This window comes from Gigantopelta aegis, chromosome 6, assembly GCF_016097555.1.
Source record: "Gigantopelta aegis isolate Gae_Host chromosome 6, Gae_host_genome, whole genome shotgun sequence".
Taxonomy (NCBI): Eukaryota; Metazoa; Mollusca; class Gastropoda; order Neomphalida; family Peltospiridae; genus Gigantopelta; species Gigantopelta aegis.
Window position 1 is genome coordinate 71,246,299 of NC_054704.1, and position 23,632 is coordinate 71,269,930.

The 23,632-nt window shown below is 38.6% G+C and overlaps 1 protein-coding gene across 2 annotated transcripts in view; it reads left to right on the top strand.

Annotated features, from left to right (window-relative positions):
* The window catches only part of LOC121374330, a 90,893-nt gene that overhangs the window by 54,445 nt on the left and 12,816 nt on the right, over nt 1-23,632 (top strand). For both annotated transcript variants that reach the window (XM_041501395.1, XM_041501396.1), the window contains exons 19-28: nt 5,792-5,846; nt 6,621-6,768; nt 9,599-9,772; nt 11,563-11,778; nt 14,996-15,434; nt 16,493-16,642; nt 17,854-18,086; nt 20,006-20,067; nt 21,367-21,468; nt 21,684-21,830. In XM_041501395.1, the coding sequence (XP_041357329.1) occupies nt 5,792-5,846; nt 6,621-6,768; nt 9,599-9,772; nt 11,563-11,778; nt 14,996-15,434; nt 16,493-16,642; nt 17,854-18,086; nt 20,006-20,067; nt 21,367-21,468; nt 21,684-21,830 (1,726 nt within the window). The remainder of the gene's footprint in view (nt 1-5,791; nt 5,847-6,620; nt 6,769-9,598; nt 9,773-11,562; nt 11,779-14,995; nt 15,435-16,492; nt 16,643-17,853; nt 18,087-20,005; nt 20,068-21,366; nt 21,469-21,683; nt 21,831-23,632) is intronic.

The window sequence follows — 23,632 nt, forward strand, 5'->3', positions numbered from 1 at the left end:
TTTTGTTAATGAAGGAAACAAAAATATCTGAACACCAAATCAAAGACAAAATTAAGAGATCACTACAAAAATAGTCTGACAAGTTGCTCTCTAGAACTTGATCTCTACTGGCTGATAATAAACTTTTATCTAACCACAAAAAAGTTTCAAGTGCTTGTTTTACAGAGCTAAATGTTCACTGCAGTGTTAAACACTGTGTACTTGAGTTGAATGTTATTTATTGTAGGTTATTAATGTCTGGTACCAAGTTACCTTCTATAAGGTGCACATTATTCTTTTGTTTCGGCATTTTCCAGAAATTGATCACATTGGGGTGTGTGTAGATCTGCCATATAGCTTTTCTCCTGTGCATATATATATATATATACATACAGTCGAACCTGTCTATGGTGGCCACTCGTGGGACATGACAAAAGTGGCCGCCATAGAGAGGTGGCCACCGTATGCAGGTCATATATAAGTCCGAATTTTTAAAAACAATTACACGTATGTTGCAATAGAACTATTAAGGAGCCATATACATGTGCAAAAAACTTTGACTTCCAGTCCTCAACTGCAGTGTCACTTACGTCACCTCGCTCCCCACTTAGTGTACCTATGACGATGTTGTGCCTATGCCTGAATGAATCCAGCCACCCATTTGATGCTTTGAAACTCGCTATTCCCAAATCTTCGGCAAATTTTAATGCCTTCTCCTTAATCAGTGGACCGCTGACATTTATTCTACGATATCAGAAATAAACTGCAGCAGTATTTAATTCCTTCTAGAGTTGACCGTTTAACTCCAGTTGTTTTAGGCTAGATACCCTCTTATCAACTGCATTTAATGACCACGGCCGATGACTAGTACATCGCACCGTTAATCCAGATTAAAAACACTTGTTAATTAACGGACACAGCTAAGCGACCGACGACCTTTAAAGGACCGCTGTTTATCAAGCCAATTGGTTATATCAACAAAAACGTCTTACGTTTTTTTTTACGATTGCCGACATTTCTTTATAACTTGCACTAAAAAACAATTGTGGCCGCGATAGCAGGTTCATTTTCGCTTTTTTATGACAAAAGTGTGGCCGCTGGCCGCGTTGAGCAGGTGGTTGCCATATAGAGGTAAAATATATAGTAAAATTCATTGGGGGGACCTCAGGGTAGCCGCCATGGACAGGTGGCCGCGAAGGCAGGTTTGACTGTATATATATGTGGTGAAGTAAAATGTGTGTGTGTGTGTGTGTGTGTTAAGGGACAGAGATATCATAATTATTATTTTGTTTCATATGGATCTGCCATATAGCTTTTCTCCTATGCATATATATATATATATATGTACGTAGATGAAGTAAAATTTTGTTTTGTGGGTTGTGGGTATATACAGTGAAACTTCTTTAAACCGAACACCCACAGGACCAAGTAAAAGTCTTGGTTTAATGGATATCTGGTTAAAAGAGGTTCGGTTCTGTACTGATACCGTATTTAAAAAAGGGACCATGAAAAATGACCGGTTTTGAGGTAATTCAGATTTACTGAAGTTCCAGTTTTGAGGGTTTACTGTACATATATAAAAAACAGTCTGCCCTCAACTCCCTATGTGATCAGTTTTGGATCAGCCCTTATCAAAAAGGGCGGGACGTAGCCCAGTGGTTAAGCGCTTGCTTGATGCGCGGTCGGTTTGGGATCGATCCCCGTCGGTGGGCCCATTGGGCTATTTGTCGCTCCAGTCAGTGCACCACAACTGGTACATCAAAGGCCGTGGTATGTGCTATCCTGTCTATGGGATGGTATATATAAAAGATCCCTTGCTGCTAATCGAAAAGAGTAGCCCATGAAGTGGCGACAGCGGATTTCCTCCCTTAATATCTCTGTGGTCCTTAACCATATGTCCGACGCCATATAACTGTAAATAAAATGTGTTGAGTGCATTGTTAAATAACACATTTCCTTCCCTTATCAAAAATGTATATTGTAGTCTATAAAGCAGGCCTTGAAGGAGAAAAATCCTAGAGAGAGTACCCGGTACATCATTATTTAGTTTTGACCAATTATTTTTTTGGTATAATCGTAAATGTGTGTTGTATAAAGCAGGTCTTGAGGGAGGGAAATCCTAAGTCTTGGTGTAATTAGGATTACTGTGACCGTTATATCATCCAGTCATTGTGTTAAAACACTGGTCAGACTGAGTCTTAATGCCTCACTCGCGTTTTCTGCTGGATCAATCTTATGGATTAAAGGCCTAAAGGAATTAAATGCACAGCATGTTACCCATGACACTGTTTTGACTTTTCTGCTGAAATGTCTGTGTGGCTTTTTCTACAGACTACGTAGGTGTGTTTAGGGAGCTCCCCATATCTGTGGGTTTAACATGGAGGTGTAATATTTTGGGAACTTAAACTAGGTATAATATGGAGGTGTTTTTATTGTGGGAACTTAAAACAGGGTGTAATATGGATTGTTTAATTTTGGGAGCTTACACAGGGTGTAATATGGAGGGGGTTATATTGTGGGAATTCAAACATGGTGTAATATGGAAGGGTTTTCATTTTCATTTTGTGAGCTTAAAGTGAGTACAGTATGTAGGGGTTTATATTATGGGATCTTAAACAGGGTGTAATATGGAGGGGGTTATATTACATGGGGTCTTAAACAGGGTGTAATATGGAGGGGGTTATATTGTGGGAACTCAAACAGGGTGTAATATGGAAGGGGGTTATATTGTGGGAACTCAAACAGGGTGTAATATGAAGGGGGTTATATTGTGGGAACTCAAACAGGGTGTAATATGGAGGGGTTATATCATGGGAACTCAAACAGGGTGTAATATGAAGGGGGTTATATTGTGGGAACTCAAACAGGGTGTAATATGGAGGGGGTTATATCGTGGGAACTCGAACAGGGTGTAATATGAAGGGGGTTATATCGTGGGAACTCAAACAGGGTGTAATATGGAGGGGTTATATCATGGGAACTCAAACAGGGTGTAATATGAAGGGGGTTATATCGTCGTGGGAACTCAAACAGGGTGTAATATGGAGGGGGGTATATCATGGGAACTCAAACAGGGTGTAATATGAAGGGGGTTATATTGTGGGAACTCAAACAGGGTGTAATATGGAGGGGGTTATATCGTGGGAACTCAAACAGGGTGTAATATGAAGGGGGTTATATCGTGGGAACTCAAACAGGGTGTAATATGAAGGGGGTTATATTGTGGGAACTCAAACAGGGTGTAATATGGAGGGGGTTATATCGTGGGAACTCAAACAGGGTGTAATATGGAAGGGGGTTATATTGTGGGAACTCAAACAGAGTGTAATATGGAGGGGGTTATATTGTGGGAACTCTAACAGGGTGTAATATGTAGGGGTTACATTTTGTAAGCTTATACTGGAAGGGGTTATATTGTGGGACCTTAAACTGGGTGTCATATGGAGGAGTTTCCATTTTGGGAGCTTACATACTTACTCTCGGTGCAGTATGGAGGGGGTTATTTTCTGGGAGCTTATATTGGAGGTTATATTCTGTGAGCAGTGATGTTCCAGTGGTAGATTATAATCAAAAAATCTTTATTTATAGAAGGTAGCTCAATTAGTTCTAGACATTCTCCCCTGAGGCCTTCTTACTAATTATAACAATAATAATAATCATATTAATTATTAAAAAACTAAAAACCTAATTGTTTGTTAAGTTTAGATGTTGAAAAAATATGTTGGATTTTTACTTGTGTTCACATGGACATAAGGAAACAGATATTGAATAAAGGTAAACTTAGTGATTTGTATGGTCTATCCTGGCATTGTCCTAATAATTCAAATCATCCTTCAGACTGTATAATCAATAGTTGATCATTTGTTGTAAACGTATTATAGCCGATGATCGATATTGAAATTCTAACCCAATTCTGAGAACCATCAGTGGGTACAGTTTTGAGGCTGTTATACTGAGGGAGGTTACACAGAGTAAAACGTTGTTGGGTAATATTCTGGGAGCTTATACTTGGTACAGTGGGAGCCTTCTGTCCCAAACCAGGCCACTGGCCATTCCAGAGACCGGGCTTGGGATGGACATGCCTGAACCTTAGGACCCAAGTATCAGGATCTTGCAAATACTGTAAAAATTTAGTAAATTATTGAACTCTAATGATACACACATTGTTATGAATTGCATAATGTATGTTAAACTAGCACTTAAATATAGATCCTAGCTGTTAGTTATTGTATTTTATTTATGGATATCATGTTCTTGTGTATTGTAAACTATTATGTAAACTGTTGTATATGGGCCGATGGCCTACACACAGAAATGAATAAACTACATGTCTGAACCTTCAATAGGATAGGGATGTGTTAACAGAGTTGATGACCAGGTACAGTGGATGGTGGTGAACTATATTTTGGGTGGGTTTTTTAGCTGGCTCCTAAACCATTTGTGATGTTTGCATTGTTAGCAGTAGAGGGTGGGACATAGCCCAGTGGTAAAGCACTTGCTTGATGTGCGATCGGTTTGGGATCGATCCCCGTCGGTGGCCCATTGAGCTATTTCTCGTTCAAGCCAGTGCACCATGACTCATTGTAATATCAAAGGCCATGGTATGTGCTATCTTGTCTGTGGGATGGTGTTTATAAAAGATCCCTTGCTGCATTAGGAAAACTGTAGCGTGTTTCCTCAGATGACTACTTGTCAGAATTACCAAATGGTTGGCATCCAGTAGCCGATGATTAATTAATCAATGTGCTCCAGTGGTGTCGTTAAACAAAACAAACTTTATTTGTTAGCAGTAGTGTTTACTAACTGCGTACACTTATGTTTTTATCTGTGGATTTAGCTCAGTTGGTTGAGTGCTCGCTTGAGGTGCTTGTGTCGCAGGATCAAATCACCTCGGTGGATCCATTCACCTGATTGGGTTTTTTCTCGTTCCGACCAGTGCATCAAAACTGGACAAAGGCCATGGTATGTGCTTTCCATAAGGACAAATTTAGCAGGTTTCCTTTGATGACTACTTGTCAGACTTGTCAGAATTACTAAATGGGTGACATCCAATAGCCAATGATTAATTAATCAATTTGTTCCAGTGGTGTCATTAAACAAAACAAACTTCTTTTGTAGTAAAACAATATTAGCGGACATAATGTCGTGGTAAAATAATATTAGCTGGACATAGTGTCGTGGTAAAACCATATTAGCTGGACATAGTGTGGTGGTAAAACAATATTAGCTGGACATAGTGTCGTGGTAAAACAATATTAGCTGGACATAGTGTCGTGGTAAAACAATATTAGCTGGACATAGTGTCGTGGTAAAACAATGTTAGCTGGACATAGTGTCGTGGTAAAATAATGTTAGCTGGACATAGTGTGGTGGTAAAACAATATTAGCTGGACATAGTGTCGTGATAAAACAATATTAGCTGGACATAGTGTCGTGGTAAAACAATATTAGCTGGACATAGTGTCGTGGTAAAACAATATTAGCTGGACATAGTGTCGTGGTAAAACAATATTAGCTGGACATAGTGTCGTGGTAAAACAATATTAGCTGGACATAGTGTCGTGGTAAAACAATATTAGCTGGACATAGTGTCGTGGTAAAACAATGTTAGCTGGACATAGTGTCGTGGTAAAATAATGTTAGCTGGACATAGTGTGGTGGTAAAACAATATTAGCTGGACATAGTGTCGTGATAAAACAATATTAGCTGGACATAGTGTCGTGGTAAAACAATATTAGCTGGACATAGTGTCGTGGTAAAACAATATTAGCTGGACATAGTGTCATTTGTATATGTATTATGTATTTTTAGGAAACAAAGCACCTGAAAGATCAAATGATAATATCAAGACACAAGGACAAATAAAGTAAGTCAAAATATTTCTTGTTTATGCAGGGAAATTGCTACCTGTAAAATAAAAACAACATTGTATTTGTATTTTGTAATTTCAGTCAAATTAGTAATTAAAAAAAGGGTTTTTCCCTCTCTAATTTCAACGAATTAAAATAAATCATAAAATAAAAATGAGCAAGTTACTAATGTGAAAATGCAGTACTACATGATGCATTATATATATTATACCACCATGAAGACCCCCAAAAAAAAAATCAAAAAAAATAAAAGTAAAATAAAAAAAATTGTAAACATTATATATTAAAAACACTAATATATTTTTGTGTTCATATCCCAGGGCAGTAACAGAATGATGTATTTATTTAATCATTTACAGTATGTGTTTTTGTTGTGTTGACTGCTAAATGACAAAATAGTAATAATTTAATGTTAAATGTTAGTATTAACCTTCTTTTCTTTTTTTAAGTAAATTTTATTGTCTCCAGAAATACTTGACTGTCAGGGTTGAGTAGTCCTGAGCTCACTGACGTACAAATATTTAAAATATATTTCATATATATATACACAGAATATTTACATGTACACAATGTTTATGTTTAAAACATATACAATATTCAAAAACACTCATCCACTCACCTACCTAGTATCAGACTTGTTATAATCCTATAATGTTTGTTTTTGGTATGTGAGGTAATTACACATCTATGTAGTAGTGTTTACTGGCAGTGTTTGTTTTCTGTATTAGAGACAAGTAGTGGTGTTTATGTGTGCTGTTTGTTTTATCCAGCTATCCGTATAGTAGTTTGCACCAGATTGTCTCAAAAGTGTCGTCGGTGGATCTCGCTGATACTGTGTCGTCAAGGGCAGACAATCTCGATCAACAAGACCTCGGTGAATTAGACGATGAGCTCAGGGATCTCTGTGAAGAAGATGATGTGAGTGTCTGTTACATCAGTCTGTCCATCCGTATGTCCATCCATCCATCCACATCCATCCATCCATCCATCTATCCATCCATTTATCCATCCAGACATCCCATTCCATCCAATCTATCTATCCACATTCATCCATTCATCCATATATCTGTTCATCAATTCATCCATCCAACCAATCCATTCATCCATCTATCCAGCCATCCATTCATCAAATTTTTTCATCCATCTATCCATCCATCCCTCTATCCATCCATAAAAACACCCAAACCATTAATTCATCCATCTATCCATCCATGCACCTAATGTACATACAGTATAACAAAGACTGTGTGTTAATCTACCCAGTGTTTAAGTGTCTTAATCCACCCAGTGTATCAGTGTTCATCTACCCAGTGTATCAATGTGTTAATCCACCCAGTGTATCAATGTGTTAATCCACCCAGTGTATCAGTGTGTTAATCCACCAGTGTATCAGTGTATTAATCCACCCAGTGTATCAGAGTTAATCCACCCAGTGTATCAATGTGTTAATCCACCCAGTGTATCAGTATTAATCCACCCAGTGTATCAGTGTTAATCCACCCAGTGTATCGGTATTAATGTACCCAGTGTACCGGTGTTAATCCACCTAGTGTATCAGTGTTAATCTACCCAGTGTATCAGTGTGCTAATCCACCCAGTGTATCAATGTGTTAATCCACCTGGTGTATCAGTGTTAATCCACCCAGTGTATCAGTATGTTAATTCATCCAGTGTATCAATGTGTTAATCCACCCAGTGTATCAGTGTGTTAATCCACCCAGTGTATCAGTGTGTTAATCCACCCAGTGTAATGTGTTAATCCACCTAGTGTATCTGTGTGTTAATCTACCCAGTGTATATGTGTGCTAATCCATGTTAATCCACCTGGTGTATCTGTGTTAATCTGCCCAGTGTAAGTGTGTTAATCCACCTAGTGTATCTGTGTGTTAATCTACCCAGTGTATATGTGTGCTAATCCACGTTAATCCACCTGGTGTATCTGTGTTAATCTGCCCAGTGTACCAATGTGTTAATCCACCCAGTGTATCGATGTGTTAATCCACCCAGTGTATCTGTGTTAATCCACCAAGTGTATCTATGTGTTAATCCACCCAGTGTATCTATGTGTTAATCCACCCAGTGTATCTATGTGTTAATCCACCCAGTGTATATGTGTTAATCCACCAAGTGTATCTATGTGTTAATCCACCCAGTGTATCTATGTGTTAATCCACCCAGTGTATCTGTGTTAATCCACCCAGTGTATCAATGTGTTAATCCACCCAGGGTATCAGTGTGTTAATCCACCCAGTGTATATCTTTAATCCACCCAGTGTATCAGTGTGTTAATCCACCCAGTGTATCAGTGTGTTAATCCACCCAGTATATCAGTGTGTTAATCCACCCAGTGTATCAGAGTGAGTTAATCTACCCAGTATATCAGTGTGTTAATCCACCCAGTGTATCAGTGTGTTAATCCACCCAGTGTATCAGTGTGTTAATCCACTCAGTATATCAGTGTGTTAATCCACCCAGTGTATCTATGTTAATCCACCCAGTGTATTAGTGTGCTAATCCACCTAGTGTATCAGTGTGTTAATCCACCCAGTGTATCTATGTTAATCCACCCAGTGTATCTGTGTGTTAATCTACCCAGTATATCAGTGTGCTATTCCACCTAGTGTATCTGTGTGTTAATCCACCCAGTGTATCAGTGTGTATTAGAATTTATGTTAATCTGCCTGGTATATCAAAATGTATATTAATCCACCCAGCATATTTGAGTGTTATTTCATCTGATTTATCAAACTGTGTTAAATCCATCCGATGTATGGGAGTGTTATAAGTCATGGTGTATCAGGGAATGTATGTTAATCAACAAGGTATATCAGGGAATGTATGTTCATCAACAGGTGTATCAGGGAATGTATGTTAATCAACAAAGTGTATTATGGAATGTATGTTAATCTGCCATATATTTCATGATCAGATAATGTACATTTTCTAGGTTGGCAGAATAGCATTATTTAATGAGTGATATTACACATGTATGTTAATGATGAAATCATACTTATGACTTCAATATGTCTTTAAAGACACTTGTACAGAAAATCTATTTACTATTTCCACTGAATATATTATTTGCATAAAAACCGGGCTTTTATGGTGGCAGAGTTATTTTTATATTTCCTCCATGAATTTATTCATTAATAATTACTTACTTTGCATTAAAATGTCACCACCAGTGGACCAGTTGAAACACAGGAAACGTGCCACTCATGTTCTACGTTGTTACTCATTATTGATCTTGTAATTCGGTCTCTCCATGAATGAATGACACCCGTCTCGCTCTTGATTGATTTTCTCATTGGTGTTCATGTGAATAAAAAAAATATCTTTAATCTTTAAATCTTTAACTATCACTTGACACGTCTTTATTTAACTTGCTTAACATAAATTCCAAAATGTTTTTATAAAGACCAGTGAGCTGAGCACATTAAAAGCAGAGAATGACAACGGAAGACAAAGTTACATGTAGATTGCTTAAACTGAAGTGTTGGTACAATTAATTAACGCTTCACTGATTATTGATGGTGTGTCCACGTTCATTCATCCTTAAGTGTTGTGCATCTAACATGTTGAGTCACCGATTGTGGATTTGTTTTGGTTATTAATTGTGTTATATTGTGGATTTTAATTTTTTTTTAGTTATTAATTGTTGTATGTGACTGGAACATGATAATGTTAAAATGAGTCGCAGGTTGTTTTGTGTTATTGTTTTTATTGTATATTATGGATTGTTCTTCAGGAACAAGGTGATGATAAAGTGAATGAGAACCTGCCCGGTGAGCAGGTTAAGACCCAGTTAGAGAAGAACAAGAACACGTTTGATGTGACTGCTCAAGTCTCTGCCATTGATCTCAGTGTGATTCCTGCTGACACCAGTACACAGGGTGGAGACTGGGACTTTCTCCCAGCCAAGGTTAGTTACAGGGGACTGGGACTTTCTACCAGCCAAGGTCAGTTACAGGGGACTGGGACTTTCTCTCAGCTGAGGTCAGTTTAAGGGGACTGGGACTTTATCCCAACCAAGGTCAGTTGCATGGGACTGGGACTTTCTCCAAACCAAGGTTAATTAAGGGGACTGGGACTTTCTCCCAACCAAGGTCAATTGCAGGGGACTGGAACTTTCTCCAAACCAAGGTTAATTAAGAGGACTGGGACTTTCTCCAAACTAAGGTTAATTAAGGGGACTGGAACTTTCTCCAAACCAAGGTTAATTAAGGGGACTGGGAGTTTCTCCAAAACAAGGTTAATTAAGGGGACTGGGAGTTTCTCCAAACCAAGGTTAATTAAGGGGACTGGGAGTTTCTCCAAACCAAGGTTGATTAAGGGGACTGGGAGTTTCTCCCATCCAAGATTAGTAACAGGACTGAAACTAACTTTTCCCAGCCAATGTTACTAACGGGACTGGGCCTTTCTCCTTGTCAAAGTTAGTTGGAGGGGAGTGGACCTTTCCACAGCTAAGGTCAGTTACAAGAAAGTCTTCCAACCAAGGTCATTTGCAGGAAATTTAACACTTTGTAGGTTGTAGGGATCAGTTACAAGGAAATGGGCTATTCTCCCATCTAAGGTTAGTTACAGGGGCTCAACCTTTTTCTCAGCCAAGGTCAGAGGAGAATAGACCTTTCTCCCAGCCAAGGTCTGTTTAGCATTTATTAACTTCATGTTACCTTTTCTTTTTTCTCACAAACTAAAAGTCAATGAAGTTTAGTTTTTAGCTGCATCTATGAATGTTCATCTCAGTACACATTAAACCAAATATTTTTTTTAAATTTAATATTTTTAAAAAGTGTGTTTGTCTGTCTGTTGTCTGTCCATCTGTCTTTCCCATATATGTTTTCCGGATGTTTTTTGCAGAAGGCTTTGAGATACTGAGCTGAATATTTTTTTATAGCTTTATCATGTACTACAGATCAGGTTTGACTTTCATGGCGATTTATCCATTTTTAATAGAGTTATGGCCCTTGAACTTGAAAATTGGTTTTACTGACTTCTTTTTTAGAAGGCCTTGAGATACTGAACTGAAATTTTGTATGTGGCTTTATCATGTACTGTTACAGATGAACTAACTTTCGTGGCAATTTACCTATTTTTGACAGTTATGGCTCTTGAACTTGGGCAATGTGAAAATTGGTTTTTCGGACTTCTTTTTTAGAAGGCCTTGAGATATTAAACTGAATTTTTGTATATAGCTTTATCAGGTACTGTTACAGATCAAGTTTGACTTTCATGGCAATTTACCCATTATTGAAGGAGTTATGGCTCTTGAACTTAGGAGATATGAAAATTTGTTTTCCAGACTTTTGTTTTGCAACACCTGAAAATATTGAGGTGAAATTTTGTATGTAGCTTTATCATGTACTGTTACAGATCAAGTTTAACTTTCATGGCAATTTACCCATTTTTGACAGAGTTATGGCCCTTAAACTTGGGAGATATGAAAATTTGTTTTCCAGACTTTTGTTTTGCAACACCTGAAAATATTGAGGTGAAATTTTGTATGTAGCTTTATCATGTACTGTTACTGATCAAGTTTAACTTTCATGGTGATTTACCCACTTTTCACAGATCTTTGGCCCTTGAATTTAGAAGATACAAAAAATTGTTGGGTCAGGTAGGGGTACTCTCAAAATGCTTGTTAAAAAGTGTTTTGGAAAATGTAAATATTTATAAAAATATATATTTGTACAAGATGTATATGTGTTGCAGGTAGGAGATGGTATACTTGGAGTGTTACTAGAGCATGATGTTGTTCCTTACAATGACGAGAACTGTAACTTTGGACAGGACAAACTGAACGATTCGGCCAATTACACAGACGTCAATGAACTAGCTATGTCTACAGCTGTCCATCAACCTTGCTCTTCTGAGAAATGGAAGCTTTCTCCAAAGAAAACAGACGGGTTCAAATCCAGAACAGTTTTGGTGAGTCTTCATGTGTTTTTAAAAATTACCTGTGGCTTTTCCATAGCCATCATACTGACATGACTTGTTTTGAAGATTGTACATTGAGTTCAGTGTAGCAGAATAAGTATCATACATCTTAATTGAAACTAAATCTAGATATAATAATACTAATATTATAATAATAGTGTAATGTCCTATATTGAATTTGCTTAAAACTTAAACTCTAGATTTGATTGTTTTATCTTTTGTTTAAACAATATTACCCAGAATTTTAGTCAGAATTCCACATTTTAATTTTTGCATTGAAGTAGTATTTCTCCATACATTTTTTTTATAGTTTTTTTTAATCCCACTGCCCCCTTTCCTTTTACTCTTTGAATTCCACCTCAATTCTTCCCAATATATCAGCTCCTCCTAGCTTTCAACTTCTTTCGCTGTCCATCTCCACATCCCAGTCCTTGTCTCCCCAACCGCGACAGGTGCTTGTCTCAAGTGGCTATTTGTGCCACACACCTGTCATTCCTCATACATTCACATCCAACAGTCAATGATTAATTAATCAATGTGCTCTAGTGGTGTTGTTAAACAAAACAAACTTCCCCCACCCCATACATTTAGTTATTATTACGCTTTTGAGTCTGGACATTAAAGTTTCATGAGGGCAGGATGTAGCCCAGTGGTAAAGCACTTGCTTGATGTGTGATCAGTCTCGTAAGATTGTGCTATTTTTTGTTCCAGCTAGTGCACCACGACCGGTATATCAAATGCTGTGATGTGTGCTATCCTGTCTATGGGATGGTGCATATTAAATGTAGCAGGTTTCCTCTCTAAGAAGGATGGGATATAGCCCAGTGGTAAAGCATTCACTTCATGCACAGTCAGTTTAGGATCGATCCCCATTGGTGGGCCCATTGAGCTATTTCTAGTTCTAGCCAGTGCACCACGACTGGTATATCAAAGCAGCACTCAATTTTTACGGTTGTCCGGTCGTCTGTGACAACCTAATATTCAGTCGGGCAACTTAATTTTATGATACTAGTTGCCCGTCGGATGATTGAGTTTTTTGGGGTTTTTTACCCCAAAATGGCTAGTTGTGTCCCATAATAATGTGCAGTTTCCTTGCCCACAATCGCTTTTAAACTGTCGTTAAAGCGTTAGTCAATCAGTCAAAATCACATGGGTTTGTTTGCCACTTGGAACTCCTCGGCCAATTCTGTGAGACATCGGGGAAAATCGTAATTGGCTGAAGTATTCCAAATAGGAAACATTCCAGTGCTTTTGATTGGAACATAGAGTGCATTCGATTAGAAAATCGCTGATGTGTCGCCAAATCACAAAAATCTTAAGCAATTGGGCCCTATGTGTACATGTGTATAACTACAAACATTTAAAAACATTATTAAAAAGTAATGTATTTTATTGTCAGACAGTACATATTACATTTTACATTGACAACATATTAATTTCAAACCTGTTGGTTGCTGTTTTATTGGAATATAAATATAACTGTATTTTCAAAACACGGATGAAATCAGGGCAACCAAATTTTTGGAGGGGAAACCTTAATGTGAACCCATACTTTCCCGCTGGGCAAGCGACCAAAATCCTTAAAATTTAGCACTGCAAAGGCTGTGGTATGTGTTATCCTATCTGTGGGATGGTGCATATAAAAGATCCCTTGCTACTAATGGAAAAATGTAGTGGGTTTCCTCTCTAACATTGACATTGAATAGCTGATGATTAATAAATCAATGTGCTAGAGCTGGTGGTGTCGTTAAACAAAACACATTTAAGTTTTTAAAATTTTATAACAATAGGCACATGTTTATTATTTGTATGTGTATGTTTTATGCTGGGGTATCTTCAGACCTGTCAACCTTTAGTCAAGAGAAAGCAGGAGGTGTGTGTTGAAAAAGCAGGAGATTTTGTCAAAAAGCAGGAGATTTTTTAAATTCACACAATTTAACCCAAAATCACAAGATTTAAAAACAACATTATTACAATAAGTTATATGAATACTATATAATGTCATATATACTTCTTAACCTTAGATCTTGGCATTAAAACAAAATATATAAATAAAAAAATAAAAACATTTTTTTTTTTTTTTTTTTTTTTAAGTTTAAATATTATTATGATTTAATACATATTTAAAAAAAAAAAAATATTTTATCCAAAAATGTTAAGAACATGAACAAGAAATAAAAATTTTAATTAGTACATTTACGGTATTACACTTACAGTCTTACAGGTTGCATTAGATTATCATTTGTGGTTAGTGTACCTAAGTACCAAAGACAAATTTATATAAATCTTATAAATTAATATTCAGTTTTTACTATAATCAGGAACGGTTTTAAAATCAGTATAATGATGCAATAAACATTGTATTTTCATTAATAATAAGTAAAACCTCATTACGGACATCGTGTGAAATATACCGGAATTATACCCATTTCCGTGAGTAACTTTATGTCAATGTTAAACACAACATTTTTTAATTGTACAAAAATAATTTCTTGAAGAATACCCTTATAACCAACATTTTACTGCACAAACATACAAAAGTAACTGACACAAGTATGTTTATACAGCTAATTGGTCTTTTCGTTGTCTTGCTGTGACATGTGATTTTAACATGTATCGTGTGTATCGCTGTCAACTCGGAGTCTGGCAGTTCAGATTCGTCATAGTTGCATTATGTAATCCAGTGGGAAGACATTTTACAATTCAGAGGTGTTATTAGAACTAAATTGGATAGTTTTTTTTTTTTTTATATGCAATACTGAATGTCAATACACAGCCTGTTGAATTAACGGCAACACGCTTCGGAGCCATTACAATGACAAAAAACATTACACAAATAACACGTCATTTTATAAACTCCGTGTGCTTTTTTAACAATATAAATAGGCTATCCCACAATTCTCACTTCGGCAAAGGTTAAACAGTCGGGACAATTCGGCCTGTTACATTATCAGAAACCGAAAGTAGTCGACATTTTCCGAATGAGAAAAAAAAGGTAGAGTTACTTCCCTTATGTTATTTTGACAAAAGAGGATCGATTTTTTTTTATGCTTACAAAAATCTCATTTAACAGGAGAAACTGTCTCCCGCACAGGTGAAAGGAGATTTGATCAAATACCGGGAGACTCCCGCGGAATCCGGGAGGGTTGACAGGTCTGTATCTTTAAACATTCATTCATTCTTTCATTCATTCTGTTATTTGATTCAGAAAAATATAATGCCAGCAGGAAAACCTCAGTTGGACATGACCACAGCCGAAGTGAAGTATCATCGAATTCTGAAAGGGAAACCGAATGCCTCACGCCTGCGTTCTCAGTCAGCCAGGGTCCTGGGCTCCCATGGGAAACTGCTGTCTCGTCCCGAAGATCTCTTCCTTGACTTCACCCCCAAGATAACCACACGCATGGAGCGAGCTGCCGGCAGGGTTCCCGGCACGGTGCCAAGCAGCACTGCGGCGCAGGTGTTACGCATGACGAGACGGCAGAATGAGTATTTCAAACGCGCCCCACCCATGAGGACTCCGCCATCGATACCGTCCCCCCACAGTCTGTTTGGCAGCAGGCAGTCTAGAAGTGATATGTTGTTTAACCCAGAGCTGGAGCACCATGCCAGGAAAGAGATAAAGCCACTGCAGTACATGCAGCATGGTAATTATCACGGCAGCTGTTATTACACGCCCCCCTTCTTTGATAGGTCGTATTATGGTATGACGTTATCTGTCCGTCTGTTTGTCTGTCTGTATGTGTCTTAACTTTTTCTTGTCCGAACCATATCTTGCATACAAATGCATACAGGACCATCAAACCTCACATGTAGAAACAACTGGGGATGGTGGTTTGTCATGTACTATTACTAGGTCACTGTGACTTACTTTTCATGGCCTACTGCACACAACAGTAAATCCTTGTCTGGACCATATCTTGCATACAGATGCATGCATGACCATCAAACCTCACATGTAGGAACAAGTAAGGATGGCGGTGTGTCTCGTACTGTTACTAGGTCACTGTGACCTACTTTTCACAGTCTACTGCACATAACAGTAAATTCTTGTCAGGATCATGTCTTACATACAGATGCATACAGGATCATCAAACCTCACATATAGGAACAACTAGGGATGGTGGTGTGTCACATACAATTACTAGGTCACTGTGATACAAAGAACAGGCATATCATATACCTCACCGGTACTGTTGTTATCTTAGGGACAGCGTTTAGCTCAGTTGGTAGAGCGCTCGCCTGAGTTGCTTGGGTTGTAGGGTAAAATCCCATCGGTGGAACCTCTGGATTTCCCCCCTACCCCCATCCTAGCCAGTGCCACAAAACTGGTATATTAAAGCCATAGTATGTGCTATCCTGTCTCTTGAAAAGTGCATATATAAAGGTTCTCTTGCTGCTAATGTATGTTTCCCATGAAGACTGCATCTTATAATTACCAAATGTTTGACATCCAGTAGCTGATGATTAATTAATCAATGTGCTGTAGTAATGTTGTTAAAAAAAAAAATCATTATCTTGATCATAGCATATATAACAGATTCCTTGCTGCTAATTTACAAAAGTAGTCCATGTAGTGGTGGCAGCAGGTTCCCTCTCTAATGATCTTTCTGATCCTTATCCATATGTCTGACGCCATATCGTCAAAGTTAAAATGTGTTGTGAGTATTGTTAAATAAAACATTTCTTTCTTTCTTTCTTTCAGTGCAAGAATTGTGTCGATCAGATGGTCTGAGGTCTGCACCACCTCGACTGCCTCAAAACGAGAAACAACTTGAACCGTTTCTTCAGATCTGCAGACTTCCATCTCGCAGTCAGACATTTGTTGAAACACCATCAACTATTCATGATGAAGGTAAGGTAAAAAAAATATGGTGTAAGCCCTCAAAACCAGAGACCCGTGGGACCAAGTAAAAAGTCAGGGTTTTAAGGGGGTATCCAAGTTATATTTAAAAAGGGACCGTGAAAAATGTCTAGTTTTGAAGGCATTCCAGTTTGCAGAGGGACTGGTTTAGAGGGGTTTTACTGCACTTTGTTAATGTATGTTAAGTTAAATTACCAAAAACTCGAAAATACATTCTCACGGTCCAGATAATGTTGAGATATTCCATATCTTAATTGACCAAAGGTAAAAAGTCGATGTCAGAATTACAGTGGCTATCTCTGAGCACATCTGTGAGAGAAAAAAAAATCTAGACATGCTTTAAAATTTGTCTGTAAAGGTTATTATGTCGGAAAACATTCGAGGACCAAATTTTTAACCAGTGTTCCTTGGACCTATTTTCAAATGCCTCCATTTGTCACTTGCTAACTTATTTCACTTGGGACATGAAGTTAAAGGGACAGACCCTAGTTTTTATACACTAAGATATAGTTTGTAATATTAGAGCCATTTTTGATCACTGAAATTAAACATTACTTAGATTTTATTGTTTAGATTATCCATGTCCGTACAACAGAAGTGTTTCTGGTCATGCTGGTGTTTCTAATACCACAAAATGCGTTTTTTTTTCATCTTTTTAAAAATGCACATGCGTTTGAGAAGTAAAGGTTATGGAGATGAGCTCTAGTCTACGTTTAAGGGTATTTCCCCGTTTCAACATCACAGACTCTTGTTTCACTCTGTTATAACTTTATCCAAATGTGTTACACAGGGGTGGCACAGACTCGACTTTCAAATTACTTGTAAGGACATTTTCACAGATATAACAAATATAACACACCCACACACAGAAGTGGTAGGGCCGTACCATCTGCGCAGCCCCTGGTTACAGGTTTATAAACTTAACTTAGTGACCATGTTTACAGCTTAAAATTAGGATCTGCACCTTTAAGAATAATTGGTAACTTATTATCCTGTGTAAAAGTGATCACATTTTTGTTTGTTTCATTGTACTGCTTTCGACACAACTTTCTACTTACTTTTCCTTGAAATAAAATACTGTCCATCAAATTTCGAATTACTTTCAATTTTAATAGTAACATACCTTCTAATGTTACACATGGTGTTATATTTGTAAGATTACCTTCAGCATTTTTCACGTTAGTTAATTTTTACTCTTTCAGAATTTTCACCAGATTTCACTTTGAAAATTAAAAATTCCTTGTTAGAGGAGAGTTCGGACAGTGAGGCGTCTACAAGTGGTCACGGTGCCGTGGCGGACAGACAGCTGAGTTGTGTTTCTCCGGCTAAACAGAGTCCAAGACTTGACATCCGCCCGTACTCTCCGAGTGGACAGCAGCAGTGTCTGTCTCACCTTGGCAGACCCATCGCTCAGTACCAGCACATTTCAGATCCTGTAAGTCATCATGTCACTCAATGTGTGTGGCTATTTCTTGTTCCAGTCAGTGCACCATGACTGGTATATCAAGGGCTGTGGTATGTGCCATCCTGTCTGTGGGATGGTGCATATAAAAGGTATTTTGCTACTAATTAAATAATGTAGCGGGTTTCCTCTAAGACTATATGTCAAAAATACCAAATATTTGACATCCAGTAGCCTATGATTAATAAATCAATGTGCTCTAGCGGTGTTATTAAACAAAGCAGACTTTAACTTGCAGTGTACATTGTTCTGTGTGTGTATACAGCATATCCTTTTTGGTGCAGTCACCTGTTTGTAAGAGTGGCCGTCTCCTGTTTGTAGAAAGTGGAACGAAACTCAAAGATTATGTCCTCTATTAGTGGGAGAAACTGTCTCCTATTTGTAGGAACAGGATGTAGCTCAGTAGTGTTGTACCCTATTTGTAGGAGCAGGATGTAGCTCAGTAGTGTTGTACCCTATTTGTAGGAGCAGGATGTAACTCAGTAGTGTTGTACCCTATTTGTAGGAGCAGGATGTAGCTCAGTAGTGTACCCTATTTTTAGGAACAGGATGTAGCTCAGTAGTGTTGCACCCAATTTGTAGGAGCAGGATGTAGCTTAGTAGTGTTGCACCCTATTTGTAGGAGCAGAATGTAGCTCGGTAGTGGTGTACCCTATTTGTAGGAGCAGGATGTAGCTCAGTAGTGGTGTACCCTATTTGTAGGAGCAGGATGTAGCTCAGTAGTGGTGTACCCTATTTTTAGGAGCACGATGTAGCTCAGTAGTGTTGTACCCAATTTGTAGGAGCAGGATGTAGCTCAGTAGTGTTGTACCCTATTTGTAGGAGCAGGATGTAGCTCAGTAGTGTTGTACCCTATTTGTAGGAGCAGGATGTAGCTCAGTAGTGGTGTACCCTATTTGTAGGAGCAGGATGTAGCTCAGTAGTGGTGTACCCTATTTGTAGAAGAAGGATGTAGCTCAGTAGTGGTGTACCGTACCCTATTTGTAGGAACGGTTGTCCCCTATTTGTAAAATTGGTCTATGGTGCTATTCCCTATTTATGGAAACAGATTCCCTCTCTATTTGAGGGGAGCAATTGGCCCCTATTTGTAGAATTGAGATATAGTTCAAGGATGCTGCCTGCTGTTTGTAGAAGCAGCTTCCTTCTATATACTATATGTAAGAGCAAGATACAGCTCAGTGGTGCTGTCCCCTATTGGTAGGAGTCAGATGTAGCTTAGTGGTGCTGTTCTCTATTATTATGAGCAGCTATCCCCTGTAGAAGCAGGATGTAGTTCAGCAGTGATGTCCCTTGTTTGTAGAAACAGCTATTTGCTATTTGTAGGAGTGGAATGTAGCTTAGTGGTGCTAGTTCCTATTAATGACAGCAGCTGTTCCTATTAATTTGAGCAGGATGTAACCAGGGATTAATCCAGGCGTTCCATGGATCTGATTATAGGCCCCTTCTCAAAAGAAAATGGCACTGAAAATTCCCAGTTTCTGTACTAAAAATTCCCAATGTATATATTCCATTGTGTCTGCTCTAATAAATTAATTTAACTTGTGTCCTGCATCATTCAATGGCCTAAAAACATATCCCAAGAATGATTGTGCTGGTGCTGGTGTGAAATATCCTAGATAAATCCATGTATAATTTAATGATGCTGTCCCTTTTATGAACTGGATGTAATTCAGTAGTGCTATCATTTTCTGTTGCAATGTAACATGCTTATATTAAATTAATGTTCAAACACTCTCACTGGGGGCACAGACTCTGACTTGCGCCAGAAAATGTGTCCCAGATGAGTTTGTTTTCTTGGCATCCCTTGTTTTTTGTATGACGTACTCTGCTTACAATGCTACACATAATGTGGACTTGTTTATTAGCTGATAATATTTTGTAAATGTTTGCAGGATGAGCTTACTAAAGCTGTTGAAACACAACAGAAGGCTGCTGCTGCTGTTGACATACAAAGGTATCATTTATTAGACTATGAGACACTATAAAACAGAACTAGAAACTTGCAACTACAGTGAAACTTATCTAAACCGGACCCTTAGTAAACCGGAATTCCCTGAACACCGAACTTTTTTCACGGTCCCGCCTTTTACGCAGCTTTAACCACTGAAAACCGGAAACCCCTCTACTCTGAATACCGAACGAATTTCTGGGTCCCGTTTTGTTTATTCAATACAAATTTCAACTCTGAAGACCGAACAATTAAAAACGCTGAAGGAGTGTCGCCTGTCTCGACCATACCAATTAGTTGTCAAAGTCGTGGTGTTACTAACTATACCAGATGGTATGCGCATGCTCGGTGTAGCGAGTCCGGGACGTGTTTGAGCGTTTGTCGAACAATGCTCTAATTAGTCTCTGTTACCTAGATTTCGGTTAAGCCTTGTCATTCAATTAACACCTTTAAGTTTGTAACGGGAATAATTATGTGCACTGTGTTGATTGGGAATGAGATTATTACCTCTTCCGAACAAATTTATCGCTGGTTATATCTGATTATTTTACACGAGGACCCGACAAAGCAACCATAAATGTATTCGTGTTATTTGTTCACAAAAGCTCAAGAATCTACATAAAGAGTTTCTACTTTAATTTGGTTATTGTTGGTTTATAAATGTAATTTAATACACGTTTGTACCTTGGTAATATTAATAGTAAAAATAAAAAAATGGTTATCAAGGCTGTTTTTTAAAACCTCAGTAAACCGAAACCCCTCTAAACCGAAAATTTTATTCAGTCCCAAGGGTGTTCGGTTTAGAGAAGTTTCACTGTATATGAGATGTGTCTGTATAAACTAGGAGGCTGTAAAACAAAAGTATAAAGTGTTTATAAATTACAAGTATGTAAACATAAATTTAGGTTTATTAAACTAAAAAGAACCGTATCATTGATGTCAGTCAAGTATTTGGCATATTCCAAAGATTATTTACAAAATTTAATGTATTTGAACTTCAAAGATTATTTAAAACTATTGAATATTTTGAATTTGTAATGGATAATGGCAGATGTGTGGCACCAATAGCCACAAGAGACAACCACCTGTCACGGTTAGATAGACAAGGACTGGGATGTGGAGATGGACAGCGAACAAAATTAAAATATAGGAGGAGTTGCCAGATTAGGAAGAAATGAAATGGAATTCAAAGAAGAGAAAGGAAAGGGGGCAGTGGGATAAAAAAAATAGAAGAAAAAAATCCTAATCTGCTGACATATTGAGTGTGGGAAGAACTGTGTGATGAATGGTTTTGTTTCTCTTCAGAATATTCCGAGGCTATGTGGCTCGGGGTCAGTACAAGAAACTTCTGTCAGAAGAACGTAAACGACTGGAGGAAGAGCGAAGAGCTGCGGTGGAAATTCAAAGGTTTCATCATAGAATTTTACGTTTTTAATCGAACATTGTTGAGATATTATTGACTAGTGTTTATAAATTTTATTATTGTCCATACACAATATTCAGAAGTACACTAACATGCATTATGTATGGTGTATAGAAACATTATATTATGTTTAGTCTACATGTCCTGTTTTTAGTTTGCCTGTCCTGTTGTAATGAAAAGGTCTGTTTGTGTATGTCAGAGCTTACCGAGAACATCTAGAACGTAAGAGTGTGATACAGCAGCGAGGTTTGAACCAGGACATGGTGACGTGGTCGCAGGACTACAAGACTCTGAGAGACGAGAAAGAGCAAGAGAGACAGGAGAAACTCAACGAGGTTGCCAAGAAGTAGGTTCAACCGAGTTTCCTCTAACATCAGGGGCCGAATTTCCAAAACCTGTTTTTCTTAAACACACACACACACATATATATATATATATATAGATACAGTTGAATCCCGTTGTCTCGAACCCCGTGGGTGCTCGAGAAAGTGTTCAACCCGTCGGGTAGTTCAACCGAACCATTCGGTCAGGATCGGATATTTCCATAACATCAGTTAGAAAGTTGAATTAAATACATATCATTTCAACTGCAAACGTAAAAATTTCATCAAGGTGTTATATAGCAAAATATCAGAAATTACTCTGATAGCGTGATGCAGAAGGTTGCTGAAGAGATGACAGCTGATTAACTCGCCCATTGTTTCATTTAAAACTGGCCTTGTAGTAACGCTTCAGGCCAAGGCCATTTTGTGCACTAATTGTTTGATTGGTATCACGGTTCATCCAACAGGGACCGTAATACTAACTGTACTTGAAAGATCATTACCGATTGGCGCTTAACACACAACATGACAAGTATGGTAAATAAAGGATTGCATGGCTATTGTTGTGATTCTCCGATTCATCTATACCTCGTTCTGCCTAAATAATTAATCCGAAGGTTGTAATAACCAAATGCACAAGCGCAGCAATTGTTGGTCTTTTTCGGTGGTTTTCCATTTGATTTTTGACGGATCACCAGTTCGAGGGAAATATAGCTAATAACACAGACGGGACCGATAATTTAATTCAAGTGAAGGCTTATAGTCGACCCTGGACGTGTTCGACCCATCATCAGTTAAAAAACTTGGGGCTTCGCTTTTGGTTCAAGCATTGCGGTGTGTTCGACCCTTCCGAGGCCGAGCCAACGTGATTCTACTCTGTGTATGTGTACATATATATACTCTTCAAAAAAAGAAACGCAAAAGGGTACAAATGGGTTATAACTCCGATTTTATGTTTCCTACCGGTTCATGCTTTGTGAATATAAGGTCATTGCATGTCCCAAACACATTCCCACGGTTACATTCGATAAAACGCAGCTACTGTACAATAAAGTTCCAAAATGTGAATATTCGCAAAAACGCAGCCACGTGCAAACCATGTCACCACTGCACGTGCGTTGTCTGCACGTGCAACATGAACACCGACAGTATAAAAGTGCAAGGTGTTCGCTTTGCCTGGCCTCTGTATCTGGCCGACAGTTGACAATCCAGGACATGCCACGTCTCAGTGAACCGCATAGAAACAATGCCATCGGCCGACTAGACGCAGGCGAATCCAGAACGGCCGTTGCCAGGGCATTCCATGTGTCCCCAAGCACCATCTCCAGACTGTGGGACCGTTACCAGCAACATGGATCAACACGTGACCTCCCTAGATCCGGTCGACCACGGGTCACTACCCCCGGGCAGGACCGCTACATCCGGGTACGCCACCTTCGGGAACGATTGACTACTGCCACCTCCACAGCCGCAGCAATACCAGGTTTGCGCAGGATATCCGACCAGACCGTACGGAACCGCCTACGTGAGGTAGGAATTCGTGCCAGACGTCCAGTTCGAGGTGTCATCTTAACACCACAACACCGTCGACTCCGACTGCAGTGGTGCCAGATTCATCGACAATGGCCTCAACTGCGATGGAGACAGGTGTGGTTCAGTGACGAGTCCCGATTTCTGCTCCGACGTCATGATGGAAGATGTCGCGTGTATAGGCGTCGTGGTGAACGTTATGCGGCAAACTGCGTGCAGGAAGTGGACAGATTCGGCGGGGGTAGTGTCATGGTGTGGGCAGCCATCTCACACACTGGCAGAACTGACCTGGTCC